This window comes from Crocodylus siamensis, chromosome 5 (genome assembly GCF_052110815.1).
Source record: "Crocodylus siamensis isolate JL-2025a chromosome 5, ASM5211081v1, whole genome shotgun sequence".
NCBI lineage: Eukaryota > Metazoa > Chordata > Crocodylia > Crocodylidae > Crocodylus > Crocodylus siamensis.
Window position 1 is genome coordinate 138,356,029 of NC_143399.1, and position 20,563 is coordinate 138,376,591.

At 42.6% G+C, this 20,563-nt stretch overlaps 1 protein-coding gene across 1 annotated transcript in view; it reads left to right on the forward strand.

Moving 5' to 3' along the window:
* The window catches only part of GADL1 (GAD like acidic amino acid decarboxylase 1), a 128,546-nt gene that overhangs the window by 5,294 nt on the left and 102,689 nt on the right, over nucleotides 1–20,563 (forward strand). The window contains exon 2 of the mRNA XM_090046464.1: nucleotides 20,283–20,455. Coding sequence (XP_089902590.1) covers nucleotides 20,283–20,455 — 173 coding nt within the window. The remainder of the gene's footprint in view (nucleotides 1–20,282; nucleotides 20,456–20,563) is intronic.

The window sequence follows — 20,563 nt, forward strand, 5'->3', positions numbered from 1 at the left end:
TTTATTTAGATATTGCCACTGACCAAACTGACATTCCCATTTTCTCAGGTTCCAATGGCACATTGATAAATCTACTGGAGGCCATGTGTCATTTTTCTTAATTACCTATTTGTGTTGAAATTAAAGTTCTAAAATTATTCCTTTTACTAATACACATATAGAGATTATGGAATATATTTTTATATCTTCCTCTCCTTTACAGTTAGAAGGCGAATGATAATACATTGATTATCAGTCTTGGTAATCTCTTACAAGTTTGGTGAACAAACTGTTAGCCTAGATATTTAATACTAATGATATATGTCCAAATGTAAAGTACAGCATTCTTTCTTTGATTATTTTTTGCAGACACTCTTGTGTTTGTATACAAGCTAGTGTTCAGCCTGTTTGTGTACTAAGTTGTTTACAAGCTGTTTCCTTTTTTTGTTTTTCTTTCTTACTTTTGCAAAGCCATTAATTGTTTAGAACAAACAGTTGTTTAGGGGTGTCGGGGGTAAGGCCTGTGGGCCAGACCAACCCACAGAGCTGTATTATCTGGCTGGTGGAACTACTAGAAAAGCCTGGAGTTTGGAAACGGGATGAGCAGAGGAAGGGGCCCATACCCAGATTTTGTGTATGGATTCACAGGAGGCGGTGGAGGCAGATAGTATAGTCAAGTTCAGAAAAGGGAATTGATAAACTCCTGGATCTGTTAGTGGTTATTGAGCAGAATGGCTGGAAATATATCCTCTGGCATCTCTAAAACAATAATGGTGGATGCCAGGGATGATATTGAATAAGGGCATAGATTGCTTTAGAGATCCAGTTCAGTACTCTCCCTCCATAGCATCCATTTTTGCTGCTGTCAAAGACAGAATACTGGCTCTGACCCAGTATGGCACTTCTCATGGTCTTATGTCCACTGAGGATGCTTGGTGGCAGTGGAGGGGTAAGTGACAGGTATATTAATTCCTGAGGGTCAGAAACCCACAGTGGTTCATACTGCTGTGTCACTTATCCTACTGTTGAAGGTGGGAATGAATCTGGCCCAGGAGGAGTCTTGAGGTCTAAATTTGGCCCGGATTTTGATGCTGCTGGTAAAGAACATGCAAGTCTGTAATGACTTAACATTAAGGAAAGTAATAGCTTTATTAATAAACTACTTATGATCCTTTTTATTTTTATTTTAAGGAAACAAAAAGTATAAATACATTAATATTTGGATGGTGTTTTAAATGTTTATACTTGCAATAACAATTATAATATTATTAACAGAATAATTTATTATATAATAAAATATTAAAATATGTGGTGTCAACATTTAAATTATACACATATTTATGCATATAAAATTAGTGTTTGTTAGAGTTGCACCAATACATTTGTCCATACTGGATGGGCACCAATAAAAGAAAAATTGACATTATCAGCAATTGGCTTTTTTTGGCTGGTGCAGCTGACAATGTCATGGATAAATGCTACATGCATGCATGGAGCCATCATGTACATAGCCAGGAATGCAGCTTGGAAAACAGTGTCCAGCCAGTAAGTCTGTGGGGGATGGAAGGGATGAGGAAGGCAGATCAAGGGCCCTGTGGTGAGGGAGGGGTTGGGGCAGGTGGTGCTCCACCAGGGTGGAGTTGGGGATGGGATGGAGCCATGGTCTGCTTGTCTGGGTGGGAGAAGTAGGGGGGGCTGCAGGCCTGCACTCAGGGCGGGTGGGGCGGGGTGAGCGGCAGAGGTGCTGGAAGTGGGGGACAGGGTGGGCTACAACCCCCTGTGCTGGGAAGAGTCTGGCACAACCCCCTGGCCCTGAGCCCTCAGTGGGCAGCCTGCCCTTGTCCCATGCACAAATCTCAGGAGTACATGCCTCCCCTGGCCCCCGCTTCCCCACGTCATGCCCACACAGATGAGCCACGCACAGTTCCATCCCACGCCCCGTCCCGTCCCGTCCCACATGGGTAGTCCCTGCCCCCTGCCCCACTCCCTGCCTCACTGTGGGGCCTCAATCTGCATCCCATCCTTCCCCCACAGACTACTTACCAGCTGGATGCTGCTGTCCAAACTGACGGGTTGTGTATCAGCTATCAGATCAGTACCAGCTGATATGGCTGGTTAATAATCGGCCATCAGCATTGGCCAAAAAAATCATTATTGGTACCCCCCTAGTATTTGTTGCAACAAACCAAACATGCAAAACAATTACATGAATTACATGGCATGGATCCAAGTTAAATGCTTTGGTTTATATGTAGGGATCCCAGTTACCTCTGTTTAAAAATCCAAAATTCTCTGATAAAAAAAATCCAAACATCTCTGATTAAAGACCTCAAAATCTGCAATAAAAATGAAATGCCACTATACAATATGTATATCTTGGGTATCAGCTAAACATAATGTTTTATTGATATACTTATAGTTTTAAAGCAGTTTGGAAGCCTGTTACTGGCTCAGTCATTATAATAAAATACATTCTAAATACCTATATATTTTGGTGTTTGATTTTGATTTTTTTAACATAGTAGATCAGAGCTCCCTCTGCCCCCTTCACACACCAGGATATGAGTCCAGCTGTGGCTGTCCCTCCTGCTGCTTTGTGGTGCTGAGCAGTCCTGATATGCCATTGTGCCTCACCCCCATGCCACAACCTGCCCAGCCCTGCTGCTGCCCCTCACTCCCAACCTGCAGACCCATCCCCCTCCCAGTCTTGCTGGTGCCCCTCACTCCTGACACGTTGCCCCCAGGCCTCAGCCTCTCAATGTGTGGGGCAAGGGTGCCTTACTATAGATGATGCCATAAGGAATGCATCAGGGGATCATGGGGGTCCATATACCCCCCCCCATTTGTGTGCCTACAGCAGGGCATAGGGCTTTGGCCTGGTTGGACCGGCATGGGCAGGAGCCACCTCTGTGGTCCAGCAGGTGGGACCTGGCATGGGAGAGTGGAGTGGGGTGGCAAGATGTGTTGCCACCATTGCTATTGGTTACCCATGCCTGTTGCACCACCAGCAGTGCAAAGACTAATGGATGGGGGAGGAAGGGCAGTTGCATTGCCTTCGCCTCCTTCACTGCCAGCTGCTTGTGTGTTGGGTTGTGGCTCTATCCTGCTGCCATGGCTTAGCTACCACCACCACTCCCCTCAGGCTGCCTGTGCTGCCCCCCCACCCCACCTCCCCTCTGGGGTAGAGTTGTAGCTTAGTGCATGAGTGGCTGCTGGTGAGAGGTGAGGGCAGTGTAGCGCCTCCCTTCTGGTCAGTTACTCCTTGCTCTGCTGGTGGCGTGGCTGGCATGGGGGCCCCAGTGGTGGTGGCAACAAGTCTTGCCATCCCCCTCTGTCCTCCAGCTCTGGGTCCTGCCCACTGGGCTGTGGAGGCAGCTCCTGCCTGTGCCAGTCTGGTTAGGCTGCAGCCCCCATGCCTGCTGTGAGTGCAGAAATCTGGGGGTCATGTGCCTCCCCCATCTCCCCTCTATGCCTCGCCTATCCACCTCCATCCCCCCAATGCCTTGCCTATGCCCCCCCTCATAGACCTATCTGCGAGGACCTGCAGGAATTGCTCTCCACTACTCTGCCTGGGTGCCATGTGTAAGTGTGTGCACACATGCACGTGGTGCCCTCTGCCTGTGTTCACCCTCCTCCCATTCCCCCCAGCCCCTTGCAGGCTGGAACTCTGCCAGTGTGCAAGGGGAAGACATTGATTTCCTGTGTTTTTCCCCTTTAAAGGAGAAAATCTGCATTTTTTCTGTGACACACAGATGCTGCCGGCGGTGTTGGTAGCAAGGGGGGGGGGGGGCTGGTGAGTGGCAACCACCTGCTGGCACTGCCAGCAGCGTTGGCGGTGCTCCTTTCTAGAGGTGCACCACCAATCTGAGGGGGTGAATGTGCACCTGCATGCACGACCTACATGTTGCCAATGTGTGTATACACTAAATAAAACAATTTTTACATTAAAATCCTTTTTGTAGAATGGGGAGAGAAAGCTTAAATGGAGAATTAAGGTGAAGTTAGGGTTCAAGAAAAAATATTAATTTAAAAAAGTTTGTATGAATATAATAAAAGAAACTTTATTATGTATTTAGTTGAGTCTTAGAACTATCAACTCAGTGCTTTGATGCAATGCAAAACTATTTCTGGGTGTTGAAAAAACAGTCTTAAGGGTTAACACAAATTGATGTCACAGCTGTTCATTACCCTACAAACACAAGAAAAAACCTGGTTTACATCTTATAGGGGTGTAGGTTGTAGCCATGTTGGTCTAAGGACATAGGCAGACAAGGTTATTTGGATAAATCTGATATCTTTTATTAGACCAACTCAGTTATTTGGAAACATTCTTCTTAGCAAGCTTTCGGGTACCCTTCGTCAGGCTGAGGAAGCACCTGCAGTTGGTGTGTGCTCTTCGGTAAATGTATATACAATCAAATATCATATTCTTGTGTTGTGAAACACAGGAGTTAAGAACAAGCACCAAAAACCTTTATGTTTTTAAAAGCAATGTATTCATTTATATATAATATAATATAATATAATATAATACTTTTTCAAGTTGACATAGTAGCAAGGGGAAAAATGATCATTTGTACAGACAGCATGTCATTAAATCTGATAAAACAAAAGTTCAGCAGTTGGTATGAATCCATCTCTATGATGCTGAGCTCTTTGCGGGGGTGGCAACAGTGTCAGGCCCCACAATCTTAACACAAGAATTAATTAATTCATAGTGTTTGAAGCAGTTTTATCAGAAACATCTTTAACTTCTTTATTCACTAAAACATTTTCTTCTCCGTGTTCTTTGTTTTCAGCTTTAGGTGAACAACTGCTTTATTATTACACTGCTAGTTATTTATGTTTACCACCCTGACACTCAGACCGGCTATCTCACTTTGCCAGCAACTTACTTGCTACTCCGAACGTTGGAGCTGAACTTTGTTATCTCTTTTCTTTCTAACTTTAGCACATAGGCGTACAATACCATGCAGGCCTTCACTTTGGTTTTTAGTAACATTTGGAACCACTTCGCTTAGGAACAACATCTTTGCAAATATCCTGTTTGGCACCATATATAGTTTCTTAAGGAGGGGTGCCTTTTTCTAAAAATTAATTTCTATGGATAAGGAAAAGCTGTCCGTTGTTTTCCTTCCTTCACCTAAATCAAGCGTGCCTCCTGGTTTATCTCAGTCAGTTCAGGCTGCAGTATTATCAACTTCGAACAGAAGCTGTCTTATTCAGCTTGTATGCTGAGTCTCATGCCTGCTAGTATCCTAGATGAGGCCCCAGTTCTGTTACGTAGGACTGCTGGGCCTTTAAGCTAGGTACAGACCTTCAAAAAGCCCAAGATGGAATTGATCCAAGTTGCACAGTTTATGTAAGCAACATAGTTTAGATCAGTAGTGAACAGCATGCACATTTGCCTTGCGGGGGGGCGGGGAAGGAAGGGGTTGCAAATCTTAGACCAGGTTCTGCTATTTTTAAACCAGTCTACGTGTGCTGAACTGCTGTTCTGATACGGGTGTAGACTTTAGTAGGTAGGGGACTACCATCCAAACTAGATTACTGACTCTGTAACCCCTGGCCCAAAATTCAGGGACCCCCTGGGACATGCTTGCCACTGTGTTTTTTTTTTCTTTTCAGCTTTTTTTATGTTCTTGATTGACAAGGCTGCTTTGCTTTTAAAACTAATCTGAGGAATTTAACAAATCTATTACAGCAAAACTATGTCTAATGCATTTGGTTGTATCAGTTGCTACTACTAAAATTTTAAAGCTAAAGCCAGGATATAGTATATCTGGATTATCTTTTTCAAGTCCTCTTGTATAATGTTTCTTTTCAGGGCTCTGCTCTGTTTAATTTGATCTCAATTCTGGTTTAGCTGGACATGTTGATTGCTTTTTTTACTTGGTTGACCCAGCTTGTTATAACATCTGCAAAAGGGTAACTCTGTTCATTCAGAAACAGGTTTTGAGGCTCCCACGCTTCTGCAGCTTGGTTTAGCACCCTCGAAAGTAATGAAGTCTGGCAACACTGTATTTAACTAACTCACAATATCCAAATATTTTGTTCAGTATTACAAGTTGTTTGGAGGGTTTTGTTGAAGTTTGTTTAGCCATTGCAATCATATTATATATAGGTGATGCCAACGTTTTGGCCTTAGGGGGCAGATGAGTGGCATGGGGTCTCCAGACCAGATCCTATGCAGGGTGGATATGTATGACTGGTCTGTGAGTTTGATCCTGCTGTGTCCCAGCTGAATCCAGCCATGTGCTTGCCCAGTTCTATATGCCTGGATCTGGGAACATGATTTGGCACACAGGGCTACGTTATCTGGTCCATGGGACTCTGCATGGATCAGGAAATTTGGCAGCAGGGGAAAGGCAATTAATGTTGCCTTTAATTTGCCCAGTTTCCAGACCCCTGGAGAGTGCTGTGGACTGGATGACATGGCTCTAGTGGCCAGATCTGACCTAGAGGCCAGAGGTTAAATACCCCATGTCTGTGTGATAAAGACAGTTCAAAGGAAAAGGAATTTGGGTACGCAGCCTGAAGATAATATAGAAGATATGATAGAAAACTAAAAAGGAATGTAAAGGAGGATCTATTCCTCTGAAAATGTAGCAAGAGCCAAACAAATGAGAAAAATAGAGATAGCTAAAATGAAGCTTAGGCAACTTTAGTGTTCCAAAATTTGAATATGTGCTCTTAAATTCAAATGAATTTCCTTTTAGTAGCGAACCTGCTTATAAAACCTAGAGTAGGTACAAATTGTAGATAAATATTTTTTCGGTAAATCTGTTGCTTATAAAAAAAAAAGCCAACTATGGAAAAGCAACAATAAGAGAGAAGGGCAGGGATGGCAGAGGGTGGCTTTAAAAGAAGTCTCAGGATTACAAATTTATTTTGAGTAACATCACATTTCCAGGAATGTAGTCTATGCTGAGCCAAAGGTTTTACCTGGGACACAGCAAAAACTGCAAAGAGAGACCAGATAAGTCCATTAGGGACTTGAGTTTCCCAGAATATGCTTCTGCTAGTTTTAGAAGTCTGTGTGTCCCTACCCACTGCTGTCTCAGGTACTTAATACTATGCAAAATTGGGATACCTCATAGGTATAGTCTTACCCCCTAAAAAATGGCAGGATGTTACCAGCCAGCGTATTCCTCTCATCTGCTTCATTTCCTTTCACCACTTGTACAAGTTGTCTCACTAGTATATAGCCAGCTTTCTGCCATGTTGATCTTCTGATCCACTGACCCTGTTGATCTTCTAAAATGTCTTTTCCCCAGGCAGACTACTCCATCACAGAGGACTGGTTCTTGTGTTCTGAAGCTCTGATACCTCATATATCAAGCAACAGAACATTATACATATCTGACTTTCATCTACTGTAGTGCTGAAACTGATCTGAGATGACAAAGTATAAGGGAAGCAAAGAGAACAATAAAACCCCCCTATTCATTCTGCCTCTACAGGAGAGATGAAACTGGTATATTATGCCTGGGGAAGGGGTGCATTTCAGCTGGCTTGAACCATTTGAATCTTACCTTGTGCATGGTGATCTAGCATGTGTGACATAGTTGGGTCTAAGGTACTGTGATATCTAATCTAGGGTATCTTGCCTCCTGAACATGCCTGTGTACTGTAAAGGGCTGCTAGTGTCCTGAGAGCCACTGTTGAGCACTGCCACTCAGCAGTCCTCAATGTTGTGGTTCTAGGACTGGTACTGCCAAAAAACCTTATCTACCAACGCATCAGATAGCAGGGTCATCACTGCATAAAAAAAGATACACGGATGCTATCTTGATTCCCCCACTTCTGGGACTGTGCCAAGCTGGTCAGACCAGCATCATTGTTTATGGTGTGTGGGAACATGACATCTTTTTATGTGTACAAAGCCATATTTGACAGTAAGTATCATGGGGTAATGAGGTTGGAATATTGAAATCCTGAATTCTAATTCTGGCTGTGACATGGACCTGCTTTTGTGAACCTGGGAAAGTCCTATCCCCTCTCTATGCCTCTGTTTGTCCCATTCCAAAAATAGGATTTGCAATGCTTGGCTTGCTATTGATTATTCATGGTAGGTCCCAAAGGCCCCAGCTGAGATCCAGCACCCATTCCATTGTCCTAAAGAGGTTATGAGTGTCTCATTATAATAGAGTGAAGTAGCTTAATGTAGCTAAGGTACCTGGTACTTAATGTGCACTGATTATGCCTATGTAGTGAATCAGTGGGTGTGTCTACATGTGCATTAATATGCTTTTCCTAATGCTCATTAAATTTAGTACCTCCATTATGAGGTACTAAATAAATGTGCATTAGGCTGCACTAATGCACAGTAGCTCAAGGGCACGCTTTTTAGGTGACAGTGCACAATGGTCTGTACTGTATATTAGCATATTAGCACCGTTTTTTACCTGCCACTTTAATGCACAGTAGAATAGACTACTGCATATTAAAGTGCATGTGTAGATGTGCCCAATGTGTAGGAACTTTTGTGCTGAAAATTCACGATTTGGTTTACTGTGCAGTAACTTCTCTTTGTAGAAAAACCCTTGCATATCTATCTTACAGAAAGTTTGCAAAGATAAATTAGTAAATGTAGTTATTATCCTCTGGCTAAGATCACCCTCCTTCAGAAGTTGTTTCTAAAACAATGGAAAGAAAAAAAACCAAGTTATTGTAAATGAGTGAATTCCCAGAGGGAAAAAAGCTGTCTGTAGAAGAAATCTGAAGTTCCCTATGTCTCTAATTATTTATTTTTACATTTTAACTTGCATTGTTTTATGAGTACTGTTTTATCAAATTTCTGCTTCCTCAGTTGATTTGGCAGAGTGGTGTTAACATTTGTTTTTAACTTAGTATAAAAGAATATAGTACTTGCATGAAGTTACAGTGTCACAAATTACTTCTAAAATTCAGTAGCAAGATCTCCATTTAGACAAACTTATGTCCTTTCCCCCCCTGATTCTCCAGGAGAAATCTGAGGAGGCAGTGGGTACATTTATATTCTACTGGGGACCCACAGCAATCAAGCTTTGACTACTTGAAACTGCTGCAAGCCTCAGAATACCATGTGCATTACTTTTGATTGACTGGCATGCTATCTTTTCAGAGAAAAGAAACAAAGACATTGTTAGTTCAGCATAAAGTAATTATTATTGATGTAGCATTTTTAATTAAAATAAGGATTTTATATATATATAAGCATTCTAGATCACTGGCAGACATTAGGAGTTAGAACATACGAGCTTGCAGAATCTCATTGAGGTCAAGGAGCTAGGATTTCCATTTCATACTCAGCATCTGCCATTACTTAGTTTCATATCAAGATGAATTCCAATTTTCCACAGCCCCTCTTCCTAATTGGAAATATTACAGCATGAATCACTATTGCAATTACTCTGTTGGGACATCAGAATGTCATTTTTAAATATTAAAATCTCCTGAGCTTTGGCTGCAGTGAAGATCCTTGCTAGCTGGGCATTTTATTATTATTTAAATGTAATACGTAGTAAGCAGTCAGCATACAGGGTGGTTGCACAGAGGCACAACCTTTTGCAAACATTTGACTGATTAGGATTCTGAAAACCTCTAGAGGCATAACCTGATTCCTGGTTTGAAAGATTTGGACTAATGTGTAGGCATAATGCAGCTGAAAAGTCACGTGCTTATCAGAGGTTCTCCAATGGGTGGAAATCCTGGAGTGGCACATAATTGGCACAGTCAGTCCCTTCTGTCTCCTAATAGCCTCTTCTCTCAGAATGGGAAGCCAGGAATCAGGGGGATTCTAAGTAGTGCTCCTCTTCAGTGATTCCCATGTGGTGAAACAGGACCTTGGGCAATGGCTCCTATATAGTATAGCCCAGAAGCTTCACTCTGCAGCCACTGTTGTTCCTTTCAGGTCCTGTCTCCTAACCCTTCTAGGCATTCTTACAATCCTGGGACTCCAGTGTGCAGAGATGTGAGGTAGAGCATTCCCAAGAACAAGTACCTCATCCACTTGTCTCTTCTTCAGGCTGTGTTTCCTATTCCAGCAATAGGGGGTTGGTTGTGTCGACAGCTCAGCAACACTTAAGCATCTTCTTTGCATGTGGGTGATCCTGCTGGGGCACCAGAATGGTTGCTCCCCACTGCTCCAACTCTAACTATGCAGCTTCCATTGCTATATGCTAGATTCTAACAAATGTTCATCTGTTGTCTTCAGCTCTTTCCTTGGTAGTGGGCCTGGGAAATAGATTTACTAAAAAAAAGTGTTTTGCTTTATTGCCAGAACAGTTTATTTTAGTAATAGGCATTTAAAAGGGAATGATTACAAAAAAATCTATTTATGATAAGGAATTTACTCTTCATATAAATAAATGATCACATAATATATCACAAATTTGTTTTTACTATGACATGCAGCATGAATGTCTTCCAAGCTGTAAAAGGTTACTGCAAAAAGTACTCTAAAAGGTTGTAAACTATTCTCTATGTGCACTAGAGATTAGGACAAGAAGCAGTGGGTTTAAATTGCAATAAATGATATTTTGGGTAGACATCAGGAAAAGTGTCTTAATTGTCAGGAGAGTAAAGTAATGGAACCTAAGAAGATTTGTGGAATCACCAGCACTGGAGGGTTTTAAGAGCATGTTAGACAAAATCTGTCAAGAATGGGTTACAGTTAGCTGATCCTCCCTTGAGGCAAGGGGGTGGATTAGATGATCTCTGTGGCTAGGGACAGACAGTATACATAAACTGGTTAAGTGATCAGAAACTGGTTTAAACCTGTAACAGAACGGATGCTCAATGCACATAAACCAGTTTGAAAATGGCTGAAACCGATTTGAGATAAACCTGGTTGAATGTAGTATCAAACTTAACTGATTTAGCTCAAACTGGTTTATGCAATGTCTGTCCCAGACCCCTTCCTGGTTTAAGTTAAATCAAAATCCTCCAGCATCCCAGATGCTTTGCAACTCTGGGTGGAGCTTTGCTCTCTGCACCAGCCCAGCAGGCTGGTCCCTCTGCTCTGCTCCCTGGCTACAGGTCCGTCAGAGACTGCAGGTACAGCAGCTTCTGCCTAGCTTCCTCCTGTTCCCCCCTCTCCTCTGCCTTGCACAGACACCTCTCAGCATTAGCTAGCATACCACATGCTGGCTACGGTCTGTGCTGTGGGAGACAGGAACAAAAGCAGACAGGACAGTGTTGGCTGAGGGCTTTTTGGAGCTAATCAACAGGTAGCTGGTAATGTCCCTCCATTCCCTCCTTGGAAAAAGAAGAGCTTGAACTAATGAGAGAAGCTGTTGTTTTGCTGATGTGCTAATAAATTCACTGTGCAACTTCCTGCTCTGCAACTCAATGGTCTGTTATTAATAGTGGGGGGACAGGAGGGACCTCCCTAATCAGAGCATCCTTCCAGGGCCTGGCCATGCTCCACTCCCAGCTCAGCATTGTGGAAAGGAAAGGAGGGCTGCTCTAGCACTACCCAGCTTCTAGCGTGAGCCACTGCAGGCATGTGCCTGCATTTCTTCAGTCCAGAGGGGATGTCTCAATGGTTACTAAACCGGTTTAGCCTAGCCAGGTTAGACTTGCCTGCAAAGACTGAATCAGTTCAGGCTTAGGCTTTCTGAATGTCTGTCCCAAGCCTATATGTCTCTTCCTGCCATATTTGCTGTGGCTTACTATTATTGTCATGGAAAGGAGGGCCACCATATGATTAGGGGCCTGGAGGATAGGCCCTATGAGGTGAGACTCCAGGAACTGGGCCTGTTCAGTCTAAGAGAAGACTGAGAGGTTACCTGATAGTTGTCTACAAGTATGCTAGGGGTGAGCATTGAGATCTAGGAGAGCAACTCTTCAGGAAGGCATCTGAAGGGAGGATGAGGACAAATGGGCACAAGGTAATAAAAGGAAAAATTAGGCAGGATGTAAGAAAAACTTTTTCTGTAAGGGTTACCAGAATCTGAAACACACTCCCAGCAGAGGTGGTTCAGTCGCCGTCCTTGTATGTGTTCAAGATGAGGCAGGATAAGTACCTTGTTGAGCTTGTTTGAGCCCTATAACTTCCTGCCTATAGTAGGGGATGAGACTTAATGATCTCAAAGGTCCCTTCCAGTCCTTCAGTTCTATGAAATACATGGTCTCTGTGTGTGTGCAGTGGAGAGGGGGAGGTAATTTAAAACTTAACTTGTTCTTTTTGTTTTAATTCATTCAATACAAAAGATACTGAATGCTTTTGGAGGTTGTGACAATAAGTATTTAATGCAAGAAAGTATATAAAATAAACATAGTCAAAATACATAATCAGAAATTAAAATCAGTTTAACAGTAATGCAGATGAAATTATTGAGTTGTTACAATTTACAATTCAGGCATTTTGAGCCAAATCTCTTTTTTTTTAATTTCTCAAGTAAGTGGTGGGATACGTGCACAAGCAAACTGAACACGATTTGGCCCTAAATTCAAATAAACTATGTCCCCTTCTATTTCTGAGTCTCTCCTGGAAATGGGAAACTTCCCATAATAATGACTTCTACTTTCCCAAATAATATTAGAATATGCCAAACAGTCATTTACAGAATGTAGCAGCAAAGTTTCTGTTGCAGGCAAACACAGATGTACATCTTTAACTGTTAGTAATGCTTGCAAAAAGAAATTCGGGAATGTTAAAGTAAATTTTGTTTATTTTTATGGGTATCCTTTTAGCACCTGGCTCTCAATTTAATGTGTTGTTTGAGAAAATAATATTGATGATAAAAACTATTAGTAATGTGAAACCTTAAACTTTTGTGGTAGAATATTTTATTTTCAGAATGAAACGCCAGAATTAGGGGCTTGATTCTACTTCTGGTGAAGTAAATGATAAATCCCCATCACCTTGAATTGGAGCAAATCCTATTTTTTATAGTAGGCCATTTTGAGCAGTCAGTAATCCTTAATCTCAGATTTAGAGCACTTCTGTTTGGTACTGTGTTAAAGCACTGTCTAGCCTGGAACCGTTTATCTGAATTTGCACTTGTCCCTATGTACTTCTCTATGTCTGTTGTCTGATTCTGCTTAGAATGCTGTTTCCACATTCATAAATGCAAAACAAGTTTCTCACTATCACATTTTCTGTAGAAATTGCTTGCATACTCTTCAAACCCCAGAATAGTATTCATGAGGGAGGATACTGTACGAAAGTGTGCAACATATGGAATAAAATACGATCTTTAGACCTACTAGGTATACTTGTATAGCTAATTGTTTAGAAGGATCCTTAAATAGGGGATAAAATAATATTAGTCTCAACATAAGTTCTGGAGCTGTCTCTATAATGAACAGTACAGTTATGTGCCCTTTAGAGCTTTGGGTATTTATTAAAAGCACATAAGTTAAGCAAACTGCTGAGTCATTAAAAGTGAAAAGAGTGCTATCAATTTGGTATTGCCAAGTGTAAGCACTTAAAAAGTGGGGCTCACAAAAGGTATAAGATTTGTTTAACATTTAAATATATGAAATATAGACCCCCTCTCCCTTTTTAGGCTTTTTGGAGTGTGCATAGGAAATATTTTAAAACTTTTCATGCAACCAAGAGGAATAGGAGTTTATCTGGGGGGAAATAAAATTGGAGATTCTAGCAGACTCCAGGAGCTGGGTCTTCAGATAAAAACCATCAAATGTTGTAAAATGTGCTGTAAAATTGGCAAAACTCAAACTTTCAACACAGGAAATTTATATATTTATGATTAAATTCTGCACTTGGATGCAAACGTGTGTCTTTCATTAATTTCCACTGAAGCTACAGCCCATATGTTATGTCCAAGCACAGAAATTACCTAATAGGCCAAAATGTAGCCAAAAGCCATTTAGAAAGTGATTGAATGTGTTTGTTTTCCTTACTAATTTAAGAATGTGTTGAGGGCCAAGTGTTGAGCTCCTTACTCATTATTTACACAGTAAATCTACTAAACCCATTTGAAATGAAAGGGAGTTTTCCTGAGCCAGGACTGAGTAAAAATTCAAGAGCCAGATGTCCCATTTAAATTTGGGATTAAGAAGTGAGACTTGATGTAGTGGCACAGTACCTGGCAACTACAGGTCTGAAGGCAGAACAGAATACCATGCCTCCCATTTTTCTGAACGGGGAACATTCTGTTGTGTCATTGGAATAATCTGGGGCAAATTTTGCATGTGAAATCTGTAGTATGCTGGGGTTGTAGATCCCTGGTAGGGCCTCCTTAGAGCCTGTCTTCAGCCCTACTTTTATAGAAGAAAAACACTTTTGATGTTTGTGCAGGCCACTGCAGTTGTAGAAGAGGATGAGGCAATATTTTCCCAGGTGAGCGTGCAACTCCTGTGAATACTTAAAAGTGCTAGGTCTGCATCAAAAGGAGAATTCATAGATTCCATAGACATTAGGGCTGGAAGGGATCTCAGAATATCATTGAGTCCAGCCCCCTGCACAAAGGGCAGGAAGTCAGCTGGGGTCATAGGATCCCAGTAGCTGGGGTTATAGGATCCCAATATAAGCATCCAGTTTACTCTTGAAGGTTTTCAATGTAGGTGCTTGAACCACCTCCGATGGCAGGCTGTTCCAGACCTTGGGAGCTCGGACAGTAAAGAAATTCTTCCTTACGTCCAGCCTGAAATGGTCTTGCAGTAGTTTATAACTGTTGGACCTTGTCATCCCTTGGGGCGCTCTGGGAACAAACGTTCCCCAAGAAACTGGTGGTCACCCCTGATAAACTTATAGGTGGCCATCAGGTTACCCCTGAGCCTACGCTTTTCCAGGCTAAAGGGCCCCATGGCTCTCAGCCTGTTGTCGTAAGGTCTGTTTTCCTGATCTCTGATCATGCTCGTAGCTCTTTTCTGGACTCTCTCAAGCTTCTCCACATCCTTTTTGAATTGTGGAGCCCAAAACCGGATGCAGTACTCCAGCTGCGGCCTCACCAAGACCAAGTACAAGGGGAGAATGATGTCTCGGAATTTGCTTGAGAAGCATCTATGGATGCAAGCCAGTGTTTTGGTCACTTTACTAGTTGCTGCATCGCACTGAAGGCTCATGTTCATCTTGTGGTCAATGATGACCCCCAAGTCTCTTTCTTCCGTAGTGCTAGCCAGTGTAGCACTGCTAAGCCTATAAGGATGCTGCAGGTTTTTCTTCCCAAGGTTGAGAACCTTGCATTTTTCGGTGTTAAACACCATCAGGTTCTCGTCTGCCCATTTGCTGAGCCTGTCCAGGTCAGCCTGGATCACCCGCCTGTCTTCTGGCGTGGATGCTTTGCCCCAAAGTTTGGTGTCATTGGTGAACTTGGCCAGTCTGCTTCTGACACTGGTGTCCACATCATTAATGAAGATGTTGAACAATATGAGTTCAAGGACAGAGCCTTTGGGGACCCCACTGGTCACAGAGCAGGGCACCTTGATGATTGACTTCCATCAATTACTACCCTGTGGGTCTGACCACAGAGCCAATTTCCCAGCCAGCAGATCATGGTAGACCCAAGGTCACAATTGGCCAGTTTCACCAAGAGGTGATCATGGGATACCAGATTGAAGGCTTTTTTGAAGTCAACATATATGACATCAATCTCTTTTCCCTTGTCCAGGTGATAGGTTACCTGGTCATAGAAGGAAATGAGATTGGTCAAGCAAGACCTACCCACAGCAAACCCATGCTGGCTGTCCCTCAGGAAGTTGGTGTTGGTCGGTCCATTAGGAATGGCCTCTTTAATAAACTTTTCTAAGATCTTCCCCGGGATAGAAGTCAGGCTGATGGGCCTATAGTTAGTTGGATCCACTTTCCTCCCTTTCTTGAAGATAGGCACCACATTGGCCTTCTTCCGGTCTTTGGACACTACACCAGAGCACCAGGAGTTCTCATAGATCCGTGCCAGAGGCTGGGCTATGATGCTCGCCGGCTCCTTGAGTACCGTGGGGTGTAGATTGTCAGGGCCGGCTGACTTGAAGGTATCCAGCCTCTCAAGGTGTTCCTTCACGAGGTCAGCATTGATGGAGGGTAGGGGATCTCCCTCACTTGGACCTCCCTATCCCGTAGCGGGCATGGGCATCCCATGGGACTGATGAAGGACCGACACAAAGTTGGTCCATTTAATAGGTTGCCTTTTCCTGGGTGTCAGTTGTCCCATCTGGTTCAGCAGGGGTCCAATGTTTCCCTTGCTTTTCCTCCGGCTCCCCACATATCTGAAAAAGGACTTTTTATTGTCCTTGATGCTTGAAGCTAGTTGGAGTTCAGTTGCAGCCTTGGCTTTCCTGGTTTGCTCCCTGCAGGACCGGACCAGTGCAGAATATTCCTCCTTGGAGGTGAATCCCATCCTCCATCCTTTGTAGGCCTTTCTTTTTAACCTCAGGAGGTCTGCTAGATCCCTGGAGAGCCAGGGGGGCTGCTGTGCCTTCTTGCTGCCTTTCCTCCAAGATGGAATAGAATTAGCTTGTGCATTGAGGATCGCTCCCTTGAGGAGCAACCACTCATCCTGAACTCCCCTCCCCCTGGGGTCATGGTCCCTTAGGGCCTCACTGACCAGCCTTCTGAGCTTGTCAAAGTTGGCTTTCCTGAAGTCAAGGACTTCAGTGTTGCTGACTGACTTTCCAGCTTTACGGCAGATGGTGAAGGTGATCAGCTCGTGGTCGCTGTCACCCAGCTTCCCATTGATCACTAGGTTGCCAGTTAGGTCATCCCCAGTAGCCAGTACCAGGTCGAGCAGCGGTTTACCTCTCGTTGGCCCATAGACTTCTTGAGTCAGGTAGAGGTGATCCACACACAATAGGAAGCTTTGCGACCACTCAGATTTTGCTGAGTGATCCTCCCATGAGATGTCCGGGTAATTGAAGTCACCCACGACAACCATGGTCCTGGAGCATGAGGCCTCAGCCAGTTCCCGGGTGAACTCCTGGTCAAGCTCTTGACTTTGGGTGGGAAGTCTGTAGTAGATTCCCACTGTTGTGTCCCCTGTGCCGTGTTCCCCATGGATTTTAACCCAGAGGGTCTCCAGTCATCCACCCTGGTCACCAACATCAGCTTGTCCTGGCTTGTCTGTTCATTGTTTCCATAGATCTCGTATCTTTCCATTCCTCACTAAACCCTGGCCCTTTAAATCTTCTGCACTTTGTATTTTTGAAAAATCTCAGAGTTTTCATTTTATAAAGCTCCAATGTGTATGCGATACCCCAGCTGAGGCTGGGTGAATCCATAGCAATAAATTTAGTAAAAAATTAAAAAAAAAAAATTACTATGTTTTTATTATGGGAGATTCAAAAGAGATGGAGCTAGATAGTTCTCAGCAGTGGCAGATGACAGAACAAGGAGCAATGGTCTCAAGTTGCAGCAAGGGAAATTTAGGTTAGATACTGGGAAGAATTTTCTCACTTTGAGGGTAGTAAAACACTGTAACAGGTTACCCAGAGAGGTGGTGGAAGTGCTATCCTTGGAGATTTTCACAACATGGCTAGAAAAAGCCTTGTTTGGGATGATCTAGTTGGGGTTGGTCCTGCTTTGAGCAGGGGGTTGGACTTCCTGAGGTCCGTTCCAACCCTAACTTACTATGATTCAATGATTCTACCATAAAGCAGTATGGGATTTGACCTACAGGGTGCAATGGTTTCTTTTGTTTTATGACTGGGGAACAAGGTGTGTTTTGTACATGTTCTCCTGTGGATTGGACATAACATATTACTTAGAAGATGTCTTATTAATCTAAATTTACCACTTAAAGTCTATATGACTCATTGAAATAACAATAATTACACTTTAATAGATGAACCAACATTTGTTTGTATGTTTTGTCCTAACAAACAGAAAGAAATGGAGCAAATGCTGTCTGCTTGTAGAAAGTTAAAATAGTTACGAGGGGACTAACAATATTTCTTTAGTCGTCTGACCTATAAACAGCTTCCATCTTTCTAGATTAGTGTGTTTTGTATTTCTGTAGTTTCTTTCATGTGGGAGTGTGAAGAATGACTCAATAACCAAAGTGAAGAAGTGTCAGTGCCACATGGCATGCTGGAAATAGGAAGTAACTTATTCACGTCCATCTAAAGTGCCACATGTGCCTCAGCTCTCCACTACAGGTGACAGCAAAGAGGAATTAAAATTGACAGTTAAAACGAGTGTGAAAGGGTACAATTTTATTTCTACAGCATGGGTTTTTTTTTCAGAAGCTGCAGTCTTTTTTCAGAAGGACCCACTGTGGTAACACTGCAAGGTCATGACTTTGTAGGTTTTGATTATGCCACAGTGGTTTGGTTGACAGCCATTATCTGTAGCTCACTGGGTATCAGCACGGAAGTTTAATGCTGCACTTTGCAGCATTCACTTTTGTTCTCTGCCTGCAGGTCCCCTAGAGAGTGTTTGTTTTCTGTTTTTTGTTTTCAACAGTTACAAGCAGGGATACCACAGCTCCTCAAGGAGCCATACTGGAGCAGGGGCCAGGGAGGATTATGTAGGAGCAGCTCCTCTGTGAAGCCAAAGTTTCCCTTGGGTAACCATGCTTGACACCCAACCCCCTTCATATGAGGAATTTATGGGAAGCTTCCTTATTTCCCCTCCCATTTTTTTTTACCACAACAAAGTCTGAAAGGGATGATGCTTATTTGTACAATTAGACTCCATAATGTTTCAGAATAAATCATCATCCCATGGGTGCCCTGTAAACTGCCAATTTGTGATATCTCCAGTCAAACAACATAACAGCAAGAAAAGTTGGGTCAAGGATGTAAGTCTGGACATGATTCTGATCCTGAATACAAGTATATCAGGAATAATTCCATTGAAGTCAAGAGGGAAACACTTAGTTAAAGCTGGAGATCAGAATAGTGTCTTTTGATTTTAATTGAGCCCATGGTTTGCATTTGTCACACTCTGTATTGCACCTGCCTCTCTGATTATATCTTTGCATTCTCCCCCTAGGATTTTACCTTCAAACTTGTAAAATGTGCAGTCTACAATCTGCTTTGAGTTTTTCTCTTCTGACTCCATCCTACATTGATTTCTGTCCTCACCATTCCAGAAAAACTTCTCGTGTTAAGGTCTCTAACGAATTCTTCCTGGTCAGATATGGATGCCCCTGCTTCATCCTTTTTCTTTTTAATTTCACTGCTTCATTTAATATTGATGACTTCTTTCTCTTGGTTGAGCTTTTTTTTGTCTCTTACCTTATTGTGGAAGGAGAACTAAAAAAGAACAGAATCACATGTACTATGATTGTCTGTACTTGTAGAGTGTCTTTTGATGGATTAACTTCTTGCCTGCTGTCACTTGCCATGGTCCCAAATGGCTCTGCCTTTGGATGTATTCTTTTCACTGTCTGCTCCCTACCACCGTGTAACTTCTTCCACTTGCATAATTTTAACAACCACTCTTGTACGTGAGGAGTAGTCACAGAATTACCTTTCTGTTTTTGACCTGTCTTCTTCCTCTCCTGTCCTACAGCTGAACTTCCTGAATTCCCCACCTCCATTAAAACAAGCTCCTGATTTTACCTTATGTGATAAGGGGAGATTTATGGAAATAGATGCCATATTTAGCTAACTTCCAAAGACAACATAGAGGAAATGGGGCCCCAGGAGCATTGTGAAGAAAAGCTGATAACAGCTTTGTGGAACATCTCAAGAGGTCCATCCAGCGCATGGGGATGTGGAGGGAGAAGGTAGTTTTTGGAGAAGTACTGGAGAAGTTTTGGTCACTGGAAAAATGAACAAACAAAGCCTGGCATCCTTTACAGAGTAGAAGGATGGTGAGGCTTCATGATAAGACAAGTCAGAGGAGCAGAGAGACTGTAGAACTCTAAACAATTGCACGAATTAGGACAGACTCCTACGCTGTTATGAAAATATGGGATTAATTGGTAACTACGGTGTAACTGTTTTTTCATTATAGAAATTCAAATATAGAAAAACTGTCCATGGCATCAGTGTGAGATTGATCAAACATACAGCAGATTGGAATGTGTTTGCTCAGCATTTTATCTTAAAGACAATATCAAGAAACTTGGCCTTCATGCAGTAGAGGAGGGGAGTCTAATGGAGGGAGACAAAGAGAGGGAAGGAGGTCATGATGATAAGAGGGCTAAGGAGGCTTTGTTGGGATGCAGGTGGGGGGCATAATGACATAGAGAATTTTTCTTTGGCAAAGGAGAGAGGGAAGAATGACAGACAAAGAGTCAAAGGGAGGAAAACCTAGTGTGTTGTCTTAAAAACATGGCTTGAATAGGCCATGTGCTTCTCCCTTCACATTCTGTCTCACTTAACAGTGAGAAGACTGTTTTTTCTCCAGTTTATGGTTTAGTTGGTAAGGCATCACTTTTAACTGAGTGATGTTTGTTTTACAGTTGACATCAACAAACAGGAGATGCTTCAGAGGAAGAAAAATGCTGTTTTGGTAGATGGTGTTTTTCTGAATGGTCCAATAGCAGATGCAAGAGCTGGAGAAAAATTTGTTGAAGATGCCTGTAAGATTATAATGGAAGAAGTGATACAGAAAGCTGCTGATGTAACAGAGAAGGTATGAGAGTCAGCATGAGAGTCTTTTGTTTATTGCTAATTAAATGTATTACCTTAGCTTTCCAAGATAGCTAAATTTTATTATGCTTAAATGCCATTGAACTTCCTT